The sequence below is a fragment of the Mya arenaria genome, chromosome 16, assembly GCF_026914265.1.
Source record: "Mya arenaria isolate MELC-2E11 chromosome 16, ASM2691426v1".
Taxonomy (NCBI): domain Eukaryota; kingdom Metazoa; phylum Mollusca; class Bivalvia; order Myida; family Myidae; genus Mya; species Mya arenaria.
Window position 1 is genome coordinate 52774898 of NC_069137.1, and position 15934 is coordinate 52790831.

The 15934-nt window shown below is 34.6% G+C and overlaps 1 protein-coding gene across 1 annotated transcript; it reads right to left on the reverse strand.

Moving 5' to 3' along the window:
• Positions 1-951: 951 nt before the first annotated feature.
• Positions 952-12625, reverse strand: LOC128222082 (transmembrane protein 115-like). Its single transcript, XM_052930889.1, has 4 exons — positions 11914-12625; positions 11432-11530; positions 10834-10908; positions 952-7365 (listed from the first exon to the last, which is right to left on the reverse strand). The coding sequence occupies exons 1-4, from the start codon at positions 12615-12617 to the stop codon at positions 7176-7178; spliced, it is 1068 nt and encodes a 355-aa protein (XP_052786849.1). The 5' UTR covers positions 12618-12625; the 3' UTR covers positions 952-7175.
• Between the last annotated feature and the right edge of the window lie 3309 nt (positions 12626-15934).

Genomic DNA, 15934 nt, shown 5'->3' on the forward strand with positions numbered 1-15934 from the left:
TGGCATTATGTCTAACCAACATAGCTGGTGCATTTGCAAGACAACATGGCATTATGTCTAACCAACATAGCTGGTGCATTTGCAAGACAACATGGCATTATGTCTAACCAACATAGCTGGTGCATTTGCAAGACAACATGGCATTAATATGTCTAACCAACATAGCTGGTGCATTTGCAAGACCACATGACATTATGTCTCTGCCATAGGACTGAAACTCTTCTATGCTTGACAACAATACAGCATGGGTTTTGCACATGCAACATTGCCTTTACGTGTCAAATACATAGTTACAGTAAATTCTTTCAAATATATCAAAATAGAAAAATACCACCCGTTTTTGCCAACCTACACTTTTATGTCCTTATATGCAGCATTTCATGGTAAACAAACACTTAGTGTGACCTTTACCTTAAAGGTAGGGACATGGGTCTTTCACGTGATATGTCATCTTGATATGTCAAACTTATTTGGCTTATTAAATCTGCCCATACATGAAAAAGTTACAGTCCAGACACGACCACCTATACTTTATGTCTCATTTGCAGCAATCCATAGTTTTTACGTGTGACCTTGACCATAAAGGTAGGAACACGTGTCCAGCACGCAACACGTCGTCTTGTTTTTTAAAACACAAGTTTTTTTTAAAATCTGTCCATATAGAAGAAAGCTACAGCCAGGACACAACCAACTATACTTGATTTCCTTATATGCAGCATTCCATAGTATTTAAACACCAACTGTGACCTTGACCTTAGAGGTAGGGACACCGGTCTCGCACACGACAATGCAAGTCGTCTTGGTTTGCCGAACACATGGGGCAAGTTATTTTAAAATCTGTCCATACAAGAAAAAGTAACAGCCTGGACATGAGAAGCTGCGCTGGACTTATGGACAGTGCGATTTTAATAGGCCTGCCTTTAGTGGAATATAAAATATAAGCAAGTAAAATCAAGGTTAAATCCTTTATTTCCAACATTTGCATGCCTGTGAATGTTATTATACATAAACAAACCTTCATCACACGGTAGTAATGATGTCACATTTGAACAGAAAAAAAGCAGAAAGTACGTTTAAATGTAAAAACTAACTCATAAGCAACAAATAGTATGACTAAGCCCGCATTACTAAAAACAAGAGTGCCATAGAGGGAATGTCAACGCTCGCTTGTTGTTGCTTTTAGTCAAACAAGGGGCATAACTTGACAATTAACAAATCCAGAGTTATGGGCCTTGCAATGCATGTGTGGATATGTGTGTACCAAGTTGGCCTTGCAATGCATGTGTGGATATGTGTGTACCAAGTTTTATATCATCAACTCTGAGTTATGGCCAAGGCGAAAGTTAAGGATTACACCAAGGCTATGACAATACCTCAATATATATATTTTACTTTTTGAAAAAAAGATGTGCTAATAAAATGGCTGTGATCGAAATGATTTTAAGCTTACAAGCCCAAACTTAGCCTATGGTTGTGAAACAAGATTCTGTTTTTCTTTTTGATATTCAGACTTGTGGGTTATTATAATGATAAAAACATTTATGGTCTTGAACAAGAATATGCTCCTTTCGATGACTGTGATGACTGTAACCATGGTGACAAATGTTCTAATGTTAATGGATAAGTTCAATGTAATTCATATACATTTAATTTTATCCCCCAAACAATATATGAATTATAGCATTTCAATTTACAAATTCCAATAAAACCCAATACACATGAACTTTAAATTACCTAGTAATACATGTTTAACATGCAAAGCATATACCGATTCATATGACAATCATAATTCAAATTAAACCCAGTACTGTTAATTATCTAGTATACAATTCAAACATGCTAAGTATATTCATAATTTCAGTACTTACAAGTTAACAAAAGATTAAAAAATATCTTTCTTTCCAAGTTACATGATTGATGCAAATAAATGAAATGTGACAAGCAAAAATAGATTTAATTGTTGAATCTTTGAATGAGCAGTTCAATGCCTCCTGTGAGATATACTTAATAGAAAAAGAAACTTTATTTACCCTGAAAATATCTGATAATTTATTGATTTTTTTTGCTATGGGCGTGCTATTGTGTTTTAGTTTAATGACAATTTGATTTTGTACTTTTGCAACATCTGTTCTATTTGATGCTATAAGACTTGACCGATTTCTGCTTAATCACGGTTCACATACAAGTGTATAAAGTAACTATTGGATAAACAAAAGCAATACTTCAATTAAAAGAGACTGACATAAAAATGTACATTGTACTAGCATAAGCTAGAAAAAGGAGGTAAGGAAAAGTGCTTAAACATTAAATAAACCTGTAACAAAATACCACAATAATGGCCGACAACTACGTGAATTGTTGCACTCAACACTAACAAAATAACACAAAGATTTAAAGAATTCCCCACCGTATGATGTACACTAATACGCTTGCCAACATCAGAAAATGTCAAAATCACAACTATTTGCCCACCATATACATACATGCATCTTAATCTGTCAACTGTGACATGCAGATTTTGGTCTTTAAGTAAATATGACATAAGCAAGGATATGACATCATCTTTTTCTGTGTCTAAAAATAGAATGGTGACCCTCATGGGGTTGGCATGATTAAATTGACAGTATGCCGATCCATTCTATTAGGAATACCCTTAAAGATTCGCTCTTACTCCCATATAAGCAGAACTAAAAATAATTTTCCATAAAATCATTATTTAATAAGTAGTTACAAGGTTTATCACTCAACGCTAATGTTTATTATACATGTGAATGTATTGATTTGAATATGAGTGTCACTTTAACTGTTAAAGCAACCGAGATATTCACAAGTCACATGATAAATCCGGAAAAGCAAAAACACATGAACATGGTTTCAATATACTGTTTTTCTAAACAAAGTAGTTTTTATCAAGGTGATCGAGGGAGAATGTAATCTTATTTAGCATCATTCACATTGTCATGGATATTTTCACAATAATTCAAATTTCTTAATCATGTAAAGTATGTATTTCTGGTATGCCAAAAACTGTCCATTTCAAAATATACTTCCAAGACCTATATCAGCTTATCTCAGTGTATATGAGCATTTATTATGATTAACAAGATCAAAGCAACAAAACTAGACATAACAATACACCTGGAATATTTTAAGACACAATCATACTTGTCAACAATCACAAGTTAAATAACAAACCCCCAGCAATGTTAAATAATTAACCTTAACAATGAGAGTGCCGCAGAGCGAACTTTCCTCTGTTGTATTTTGTAGTCAAACAAGGAAAATTACTGACAATTATACAAATATTAAATTATTAAAACAAGAGTTATGGGCCTTGATGTCCATGTGTGCATTGTCTCTGGCAACGTGTATACCAAGTTTCATCTATATAATGATATTAAGGTTAAAATATGATGGTTGAAGTTTTGATGAAAAACTGACACGCTAACATTTACCACCAAATACAACTATTAAGGAACACGATATTGGGGCATGAAAAATAATTCAGATGTACATACATGTACATATAACAAAATTTCTGTAGTATAGTACAAAAGTATAATGTCATTTTTTTCTGGTGTGTAATAACTTGACCATATTTTCCCTTATGGTGTGTAAAAAAAATCATGACCGATGCTGTATTTTACTTTCTGGTTTGTAACATGACAACTTTTAACAACATCAGTCGTAACATAACTAACACCTTTATTTTGAGGTTTGACGATATTGACTTTTACGATTTAAACTATGACAATAATGGAAACAATAAATAAAGAAATACTAGTATAAAATTGATAGATAACATTTAAAATCACCATACACAATAGATTGCTTTAAGGCTAGATTACTAGTCTAACATAAACAACATTCTCACATACATGATTAGTTATAGAAAAATAAATAACATATATAACATTTACTAAAGACTATCCCACCATTTGTTTTCTTGATTTTTTCTCATCCCATACACTAATAAACAGTACGAAGATTAAAACTAGAATTCCACAAATCGTATGTTTTGCAGTAATTATAGCTTTCAACTGCTACATTTATTAAGTTTGTAAACAAAATGGATCAGCAAGCTTTCATAAGTTTAACTGTGATGTGAAAGTTTGCTAACAACTTTTCCAAACTCAAAACTTGACTGCAACTTGTACATGTTTGTAAAGCAACACTTACAAGTACATGTACAACAACTTATGGACTACTTATTGTGTACTATGTCATTCAAGTAAGCAAAGAACATGTACATGAACTTGTGGACAACTTATTGTGTACTATGTCATTCAAGTAAGCAAAGAACATGTACATGAACTTGTGGACAACTTATTGTTTACTATGTCATTCAAGTAAGCAAAGAACATGTACATGAACTTGTGGACAACTTATTGTGTACTATGTCATTCAAGTAAGCAAAGAACATGTACATGAACTTGTGGACAACTTATTGTGTACTATGTCATTCAAGTAAGCAAAGAACATGTACATGAACTTGTGGACAACTTATTGTGTACTATGTCATTCAAGTAAGCGAAGTACATGTACATGAACTTATGGACTACTTATTGTGTACTATGTCATTCAAGTAAGCAAAGAACATGTACATGAACTTATGGACTACTTATTGTGTACTATATGTCATTCAAGTAAGCAAAGAACATGTACATGAACTTATGGACTACTTATTGTGTACTATGTCATTCAAGTAAGCAAAGAACATGTACATGAACTTGTGGACAACGTATTGTGTACTATTTCTTTCAAGTAAGTGAAGCTACACAAAAGTACACATACATAAACTTGTGTACAACTTATTGTGTACTATGTCCTCCAAGTAAGTGAAGCTACACAAAAGTACACATACATGAACTTGTGTACAACTTATTGTGTACTATGTCATCCAAGTAAGTGAAGCTACATAAAAGTACACATACATGAGCTTGTGTACAACTTATTGTGTACTATGTCATCAGGTATGTGAAGCTACACATACAAGTGCATGAACTTGTGGACTACTTTTTGTGTACTATGTCATTCAAGTAAGTGAAGCTACACAAAAGTACACATACATGAGCTTGTGTACAACTTATTGTGTACTATGTCATCAGGTATGTGAAGCTACACATACATGTGCATGAACTTGTGGACTACTTTTTGTGTACTATGTCATCACGATTGTGAAGCTAAGCATACAAGTACATGAACTTGTGGACTACTTATTGTGTACTATGTCATCAGGTATGTGCACCTTCACATACAAGTACATGAAATTGTGGACTACTTATTGTGTACTATGTTATCAGGTATGTGCACCTACACATACAAGTACATGAACGTTTGGACTACTGATTGTGTACTACATCATTCAAGGATGTAAAGCTACACATAAATTACATGAACATGAACCCATCCTGTTTTACCTCCATTGCTATAACCCAAAATATACCTGTACCTCAGTTTTTTAACATACATCTTCTAGTTGCTTAAATATCTAAAACAGTTAACAAACAGCACTTAGAGGAAACAATGATATACGTAACATTAAAACACCACTATTCCAAACATCGTTTATGCCAAATTATCGCTCTTTTGAATGTACCGTTTTTATTCCTTCTTTGTTTAACTAAAATGTTTTAAATCAATAATCCGAAGTCGCTATTTTAAGTACGGTCAGGATTTGGTATTTCACACCTATTTATCAATCATTATTTGGAAACTTGATCATCTCACAGTTCCCATACTGTGATAGCAGTCGGGCATTGGCTTGAGGTGATTATGGAGCACAATTAACACTTGTTAAGAATGACATTGAGCAATAAGTGTGAGAATAAATATATACACTGATAATTAAAACAAAGACAACTGAAATCAACAAAAACACGGAAATCAAATAGACATTTTCTGTACCGTTATTTAGTTTAGTTTAGAAATTTTAAAGTGAAATGTATAATGTTGTTTAAATAAAAGTATTAAAGAATTATAATAACAAATTATTTGTCAATTATTTAACAATAATTCATTAAGCATGTATACTGAACGATCACTCAAACTAAATGTAACATGAAGCTTGTTAATAATTTAAGTCATCAATAATTTGGGAACGCTGTCATTTTCTCAAAATTGTAAATAGGAAATATTGTTTGAAATATTGTTTTTCAACATTTTCACTTGGGTCCCGACAATTTTGGATTAATGGTGTTTAAATGTAGTTATAGAATATATTATACATTGAACAGAAAATTCGAATTACATAAAAGGATGATTATCACAGAATTATTCAATGTATCTTTCACAAACATATAGCCATACATTATAAGTCTATCTATCCAATTGATGCAAAATGCATGTTGCCCGATCAAAGGCCCGGTGTGGTATTATCTCGCCCGGGCCTAATGAAATCCCAGGAGGCAGATCCATCAAGAATCTAGGAGCAATTTTTGTACCTGGGATAGTTTAAAGACAGCAGTAATGCACTGTTGAAAATCTCACCTAGGTACGAAACTACTCCTATGACTCTTGATGAAATCCCTAAGTGATTAAGCTTGTTACGTTTTTAACATAACTGTTTGGTACACTAACTGCATGAGCCTTCAAAAACTCTGTTAGGCTTGGATTATTCCTCGGCACAAATGTCATGTGCTTCAATCACTTCATACAGAGATTATTAATTTCTTTATATATATACATGATACTAAGAAAATGAATGTAATGAGTATAATGCATTTAATACATAGATTGAAACTAACGTTACTTCTACCACAAGGAAAAATTTAAAAGAAGTACATGTCAACGAACACTTATTTTCAACATGTCCCGGACACTAATACGCATGTATTCATTCGAGACAAAGAAATGATAATTAATTTAATATTTTCTTGAAGACAACTGATTTTATTTCCAGCGATAATGCCCATCATAAATTTAAATTATATTTCATTCATAAATTTTCTGTGTTCTTTTTTGTATCATAAATCATAATCTTTTGTCTCAAGACTTAAAAAGAAAAACTTATTATCATTATATATACAATGTAGGCAGATAACTTGCCTAAGTACATATACATGAACACAAAATGTTACTTATTAGGCATTTGTAGTCATGCTTAAACTTTAAGCTAAGAAACCACCCCGTTCCGACTTAAATTTCACATTGTTTTTTTTTTAGATAGGAGTTCCTCAACTTGTGCTATTTTTAGCTGGGGAGTCCCCTGTGCTATCTGGAGATGGACTTTTTGAACCTCCACTCGGAGAGTTGCTGGCAGGCGGGGAGGTAACTTTGTCATCATCTTCGTCCATTGAAGGCCAGTTGGCAGCCCCTTCACTGGATTTACTCAGGCGCTCGTTTAATGCTTTGAGGGCAAGATTTCTGAAATTTTTCAAACAAGAAATTACTCATTTGATCAAGTTGCATATTTAAATGCAATAAATGTTTAGAGAGTTTGAAAAATTGCTTCACATGCATAGTCAGGAAACCCAAGTTCTTGTGTATATCTTGGAATGTTTTTTCACTTATTATATAGAGTAACAGGAACAATTTAGTCAGGGGTGTAGAAATGGGCTGGGAGTTGGTAAAATCTACCGGTAACTTTAGCATCTTCATCCCGCTAATTTCTTCGCATCAACTAAAATAAATTCTGTTAATTTTTTGTCATGTTTTAATGTTTACATCCGTTTAAATCCCCCATTGTTTTTGTTGTTCATTTTGATTTCCACAGGTTCCGCAAACAATACAGCATTTGCTTGATACTTGACGTCATTAGTCACATCCCCCTCTGGGAGGTTGTGAAGTATTAGATTTTGGTTTCCAAGCATTCCAAATACAATATGACATTATCTTGATATATGAACTCATTAGTAGCATCCCCTCTGGGGATGTTTTGAAGTTCATGATTTGCTAAGCAATGGAGGGTGAAAAAAGAAACAGTCACAGAAAAGGCATAGTAAGTATGCAACATGGACGTGTCTGGCCTTCTGTTGGTCCTATTAACATTTACGCTAAAGTCCTGTTTTTTTGTACATGCATGTTACTCGCAAAGTTGCTGTAATAATAATCCATTATTTTGATGATTTTTACATGTATGTTGGGTAAAATTGTGTACGCTTCAGAAATAAAAATTGTTAAAAAATATTTTGTATTATTTTTTAGTTTTTCATCTTGTTTTAACATACTGACTATAAAAATGGTTGGATTGGTGCCTATTTCATAGGTAGGGTCGGGTAACCCAAACCAAATGCTTTTTTTTGAAGCTGTAAATTTTTCAGTGGCTGAAAGTACCATTTGTAGATAAGAAATTACAGATATTATTAGAAGAGAATTACTAGCAAATGACAAGGCATGTGGTCTGGAACATAATGCATCTGAATATGACAGTGATTAGGTTCAGTAGTTAGCCCTCACTGGGGGGTAGTACTCAGATTCAGTATCATATCCAAGTACATTGATGTAAAAATTCACTTTCACAAACTTAATCACTATTTTGTACATGATTAATGTGTTTCTGAATGAAAATAAACATGAAAACATGCACCAGAAGACTAGATTTATATTGTGTTTGATAAAGGCTTAAATTCATCCCACAAGGGGCATTGTCCCCTTGACCCTAACTGGGGGAGGACACCACCCATACCCCCCCCCCCCTACTTGAGGGATATGCCCTGCTACTTTATTTCTACACTCCTATTTAGCACAAGAACAACAACAACGTTGACTCAATATTCCACAGCCCTGACACAAAGACCATGACAATACCTCAACTCCAAGATTATTTTTTTGATGAAATAAGTTCTATATATTTTTTTCCATAGGAAAGTAGCTGGACTTTTGCCCTTAATTGTTCAGAAAAACAACACTGTCTTCGAACAACAGGGATCGAATTTAACGGTCGCTAACTCGCAAAATGCGAGTATGAATTGAAAAATGCGAGTAGAACATCCTGGCACTCGAATATTTTTGCGACCGCGAATAAAATCGACGAATTCGCTCAAACTGTCCTTTGCGCTTTAAAAACTCCTTTCCGCAAGTTTACTGTATAATAGATAATCACATGACTATGGACGCTTGTCGCTGTATACAAATGTTATTATCAGATATTTAAGTAAGCGCCTCGAAGATAATCATGTGACGGTGTATGGACGCTTGTCACTGTACTAAAATGTTATAATCGGATATTTAAGTAAGCGCCTAGGAGATAACTGTTATCGTCTGGTTTGTGATTGGCAACTGCCAAAAATGAAGTGGAAAATAACCACTTTTTGTTACGCGAAAAGGCCTGCAAAAGGTAAAAAGTTTGATTGCAACGCGGGGATTGACACAAAGGCCCCCCCAAAAAACGAACCTAGCGAAAAGGCATCAATCATCGGTACTTCGTCACAAACCAAAAATGCTTGGTCCGATTCTACGGCAACTGTCAGAATTGTCAAAAAATAGGAAACGGAGCTGAACACCAAACTTTAGTATGAAACAAATGATAATGATGGCAGTGTTGATGTTAGTGGTGTGTTGTTTGTAGAGAATTAAACAGTGCTAAAACATCAACTGTAGGCATTACAGTATTTCATTTTTTATTTAAGTTCGCACCCTGCCCATAATACTTGCTAGATCCTCAATGCTTTGGCCACGTGTGCAATATACATTACCATTAAAAAATGTCATATATATTTTCAAGACAAAAACGTCTACTCTGTGTAGGATTTGAGCCTATGAACCCCTGCCTGCAAGTCTGGCCCTCTACCCAACTTGACTTACCAGGCACCTGGCTACTCAGATGCCTTGAATGGCTAAATAATGACTGTTACACTCCTCCCCACTTTACATTTTGAAAGTATAATCTTAGGTGGGGAGGAGTGTAGTCACTTACTACTAGTGATTCAAGGCTTTTGAGTAACCAGGAGCTTTAGTTAGCCCAGTTGGGTATATGACTTAATCTATGTAAGAATTGAAACAAAATGTAAAGGTTTGTCAGTGTTCTGCCAATGACGCGCCCTTGCTCCATTGGCGCAGAAAAAATTGAGATGGCGCAACGAAATACCTGTAGACGGGTCAATCAGCGCGCCCATTTTTTCGAAAAGCCGTTTTGACTTAATCGAATTTTCGAAGGGCCGTTTTGACTTAATCAATTCTTTTTCAGAAGTTTTACAGCACAGCGTTCATTCGATAAAAACAACGATTTTCATTGGTCCGTATATGTGTAACTATCTAATCGCGAGGGGTAGTATATTTTTTTTACTAACTTCAATGTCATCATCATGGCTGAGAAAAAGTTAAAAGGTTCTGTCCAATATTTGAGAATACTGATGTCATGTTGATGTTACACCATGTATATAATGGGTAAATAAAACACTTTCATTTACAAGTTTTCATTTTTCCCCTGGCAAAGGTCATGGCCCTTTACTTTTGAAAATGGCCCCTAATTTTCATGACTGCTGGGCCATTCGGCCCCATCTTTTTCAATCCTTGGCAGAACACTGTTTATAGTTTATTCTTATGTCGGTGCACTTGATAAACAATGTACATAATGCTACAACAAAACAAATTGTTAAGTTGGCAACTAACATGAAGTAAAACAGCTTTTAAATAACTGCTAATGGAACCCACCATTTTGCTAGTTGAAAAAAATGGCAAAAAACTGCTAGGGGTAAAAAAAGTTAAATTCGATCCCTGAACAACAAACAAGCTTTAAATCATGAGTCTGCATGTTGCGCCAATAAGCTCTGGATGCTTTTGGCAAGTTATTGTCAGTAATATACTTCCAAATTTCGTTCAATGTGTTGCCAAACTGTTATGTATGGCAAATAGAAAAAAGGTCTAAACTGGCAAGTAATAATAAAGTCATACTTCCTTCTTTCTGCATCCTGCGGATCAGTCCCAGGTAAGGTGATGGTGATAGTTGTTGGAGAACTCACATCATATCTGTTAAAAAGTGGAACAATACATACATATATTTGTCTTGGATTTTGCCATCTTATTTTAGCTTGAATGTTAAAGACAGCTGAAGATAAACTAATAAGTAATATGAATAAACAAGGTTTGATTTTCTCAGCCTGGGCGTACCAAGTTTGGGGTAACTTGTAAAGGGCTTGTGCTAATTTTAAACACTATCACAGCATTCACCCCATATTATTTATTTTTACCTTATTGATAACTATGACCATCTTTCCACAATTCTAGTTTTGTTATATTTGATTCCCACTCTTTGCGAGTTTCAAAATCCAAAAAAAGTGTTGGAAATCTTAAAATCCAGAACTGGAGCAAGCCCAGAATATTTCACCAGTGCAGGACTTGAAGGCTTGTTCTAATTTCTACAACTGAATAATGTTTGATGCGGGGATCTACACAAGTCTGCAACAGTCAAGTTATCAAAAGAATTACAATTTATTAACCTTATTAATTTAATCCCGTATTATTGCAAGGTCATTTTAGAACAACATCATACCTTCTCTGTGGTTTCTTGCAGATTTTGACTTTAACAAAGACTGCAAATACCCAGTTGGACAGGATACCAATCACCGGCTGTAGCTGACTGGGAAAGAAGCTGAAATGAAATAAAAATGGTTTAAACTACATTTAAAAATAAATAACTGGTTGGTTGTGATGTATGCACCTGTTTGCAAGGAGATTTATTTTTAATTAATTACAAATTATATTCAAGTATCTTTTTAAATAAAAATTGAAAATAAGGGTTGACTACTGTATAGAAGCTGCTAAAGATAAGAAACATATACTCAGTCATGATATGTTACTCTTAGTCTTCATATTCTAGTTGTTTAAATTAAATAGCTATTGCAAAATATATCAGATCATTGTAAGACCATTTTGAATGAAGAACCATAATTTCTTTTCAATTAGAATATTTTGAATATCATTTGACTACATCAGAAGTCAGACTAATTTTGACTATAGAGATAAAGATTAAACCTTGCAAAACTAAAGTTGTCAGCCATGTCTCCTCTGTTTCCATTTGAGTGTTTCTGGTAAAACCTCAAATACACCCAGCTAATCAGCACGCCCCAACTGAACATGATGGGGTATGGTCCATCCAATGCACCGAGCAGGCGTAATGTAATAACAACTGTCACCAGAATCAATGGAATGTGAGTGTTTCTTAGCTTGCCAAACGGCGATGTAATCAAAACATGGTCTGGCATTACTTGTTTAACAGCAACTGAGAATCCGGCAATATAGCCGGCAAGTCCATGAATGTATGTCTCAAACAAATATTCTTCATTTTTGGTTGCAAAATATATGAATAAATAAGTAAAAGATGTTGCTATGGCAACTAAAAGATTTGTAACTACAAAAAATATCAACATGTCCATAGCACCCCATAATGGCTCCAGGAGTTTTCCACACAAAATCACCACCAAAACATCCGCTAAAACGTCCCATATGTGGAACTCCACAAAGCTATGCGTAAGGTAAGTCCAGACCCAGAAGTTCGGAGGCAAAACATAGCCCGGAGTCACGGTAACGTAGGGCGTTCCTCCGGGAATAAACGACAGAAAGTATCCGAAGAACACCAGCACTGCTACTGACTTTACAACTAAGCTGCTGTTTCCGAATGCAGCCGACATATTCTGTTTAAAAACAGGAAGATTTCTCTGAATCATGGAAGCAGCCATGTTGGAAGGTGACGTCACTCATGTCGAGTGGTCTAAAATACACTTCCCTAATGGATTCAAATAAAACGACACCAATGCAAACGGTGTGCTACGCCATGATGGTACATAAAAAATGTAGTTAACTACAAGTGGAAAGAACAAATCTTAACAACTGCAGTACATTACAAAAGTCTACAACACATGAACTTTCAATTCTATCAACCCGGACATACACATCCTATACTAAGAATAAAAACCAAATCAACAAGAGACATTACCCGCATACCAGTGAAACTAAAACTACTTGTGGGAACATATATCCTTCAAAGTACGAAAGCAAACTTCAACCAGAATTCTGTGAATCCCACATGTCAACTATGTAATGAATCTAGTGAGACGCTGGAACACTTTATATTAGAATGTATCAACCTACAAACAGTTAGAAAGCCCATAATCAATGACATTATAATAGAATTTAATAAGTGTGCAAAGAAAGATGGTCAGTGGCAGACCTTGAACCAAATCGAGAGAGTAAGATACTTAATTGACTGCTCCCACCTACTAACTAGACCTACTGAAGATGACATACAGAGATTAGCAGACCTAGAGTACCAAATCAGAAGACTCCTATACCGTCTTCATACTGAGAGATACAGACAATACGCGGCCTTAGGCAGTGTTAATGGCTCTGCTAACCGACTGTACACTATTACATAGGTAGTGTTGTGACGTGTACAGTGCGGGTGTACATATACCAGTGATACGTAAATAATTGGTTTAAACATTGGTGACGGTGATAAACCATACGTGGTAAAACACGGTTCTCCAACGTTGGAGGAAAGATACAGAATACAGAATACAGATGGCTCAAGACCACAGTTGTCTGCCAGATCCGGATGTGAATACAGAAAAAAGAGTGCTTGTGTTCAAGTATCAATATTTTATTAAAGTTGAATGAAAGAGAACAAACCGGTTGCCTTTTTGCATAGAGCTTAACATAAGTTAACACTGTATTGCAAAAACAGATAGTTTTCAGTGTAAAAATTGGAAAAATCATTGCCTGTGGAACTATGTAAATTGGTTGTTTGTAGCCTTATTCCGTCTTGACCTCAGGGTCATGTATTACTACTCAATTTTGTGAGACAACGCAATGGTCAACCCTATGTTTTCTTGTGATTAAATTTTGCGTCTTGGATTGTTCTACAGCAGCCAGTTACTTGTTTTTTCAATTGTGACTGTTTTAAAGTGAAAAGCCAGGTTAGTGTCTATATGAAACATATAGTAAAAATAACTGTGGTCTCACGCCTGATAATTATTTTATAGTTACGACACTCCTTTAGACGCAGTGATCTCTCCTTAAAATGACAGCGGGAATGGACCGAGTATTATAAAAAAGACAAACATCAGAAAATCGTCAAGCGTTGTAGAAATAAATGAATAATAAAATGCGACGCGGTAGTGTTTCAGAGCGAGGGATCGACTATATGAACTCTATGAAGATATTTTGTTTGATTTGTGGTTTGTCTATGTCGTTTTTATTTAATTGTTTCTTGTGTGTCTCTCGGTTACTGTCGGTTAGGTTTTAAACAGAGTATTCGTTGAATGTTGGGTACTGCAATTGCCCCTGTAGTTTCAATTGCATTATTGAACTTCCATTGCTGATACTAACTTCACAAACAGGGAAGTAGCTCAAAGGATATTGTTCATGATTTTATATGGACAATATTGATGTCAATCACACTCCCAGCAAACATGACCATATCGGGCCGATGTCGGCTGAATATCGGCATATCGGCCAGTGTTTGCCGATATCGGCCCGACATCGGCCCGATATGGGCATATTGACTGAAACATTGTATGCGTAATAATACTATCTGATTTAAATTTGAATGTTTAAACATAATTTCATAAACAATAGCTTTTATTTTTTCATGGACAAAAAAACTTTTATAAATATGTCAATATCGGGCCGACATTGGGCCGATGTATACGTGGTATTGCTTCAAGGGAGAGCAATGCATATGTTGCAACTTTCTCTAGCAGTTCATTCCCCTGGCGATTAATAAATATTTAAATTCATTATCATTAAGTAATAGAACCAACTTAAGTTTATATTGTTATTTTTTGTAATTAATTCTGTACTTAAAAGATTCAGTTCATGTTTATTTGATTTTTATCTACGAAATTATTTAGTTTTATATTCACTGCGGTATTTGTGCCATTTCAAAGAGGTGATGAAAGTCAAATCATATTTTTGGTTTTAAACAATGGTAAGTACTATTTGAATCGTTGTTGAGCGCATGAATATAAGGAATTATTATAGTACTATTCTGTTAATCTTTAGTTTTATTCTCGAAAGTTATAAATACTTTTATTTCGAGTAAATGAGTTTGATTAAAATCAACATTTAGGTAGCATGTGCACACAAAAGCAAAGTATTACATTAATGATTTGGTTGGGTTTGAACGATTAATTTATCCGCTTCCATTTTAGACAAACTTAAAATGAACATTTTGTTATTAATTATGCAAATTGAGACTCTGAAAATGAGGAATAAAGGCCAGCATAGGGGAGGTATGTCTTTACGTCCCAATGTAACCATTTATACTGAACTTATTCATACTATGTTAGTTACAATCAGTCTGTCATGGTGTGCATTTATATAATGTTTGTGAAGCAAGTTAATTTATGATACATCTGTTAATGAATGAAGATCGAAGGTATTGATAAAAGGCAGGTGATTTAGGCTATTTCACACTTAAGAAAAAGCAGGTTGACTATTCCAAACTTAAATTTACATAAAGGGGAGAAATGATCAGGATAACCGATTAATGCATTTGTTACTGTAACAAAATGTGATGCATTTTCAGAGGAAGAGTGTTTTAATCAGATGAGGATGAATAAATGTCAGTGACAACACCACCAAGGCATTTGAAGGTGACAGTGGCAATGGCAGAACTGTTCTGCAGGCATCACAACAGTTACTACAAGATCCCCCAACAGTTGCACCATCTCTACAGGTATATACCGTTTTTAACCTTTGTTTACAAGCATAGTTCAAGTATATAATCCCCAAGAAATATGCGAAGGAGTGTAGGCATATTGAATACAAACAACTGAAAAAATAATTCACATTTAGCAAAAAAACAATTAAAAATTAAGAATACCAAATTCCTTGAAAATGCATTTTGTAATACCCGTATCCTGATTATTTCTACCTATGTATTAGTAGTGCATGCACTTATTCCAGAGGCTGTCGTGAAATACCGTCGTTTCTCACAGGACAGGTACGAGAGATATATGCCGCCTGGATAGGGAGAGCATCGGACAGAGATGGT

Excerpts from the sequence above, each read along its gene's own strand:
- LOC128222082 (XM_052930889.1), bottom strand. The coding sequence starts at position 12,617 with ATGGCTGCTTCCATGATTCAGAGAAATCTTCCTGTTTTTAAACAGAAT. Across the intron at positions 11,531-11,913 it reads GACAACTTTAGTTTTGCAAG|CTTCTTTCCCAGTCAGCTAC; the intron begins GTTTAATCTTTA and ends ATTTCATTTCAG. Across the intron at positions 10,909-11,431 it reads TGCAAGAAACCACAGAGAAG|ATATGATGTGAGTTCTCCAA; the intron begins GTATGATGTTGT and ends ACTTTTTAACAG.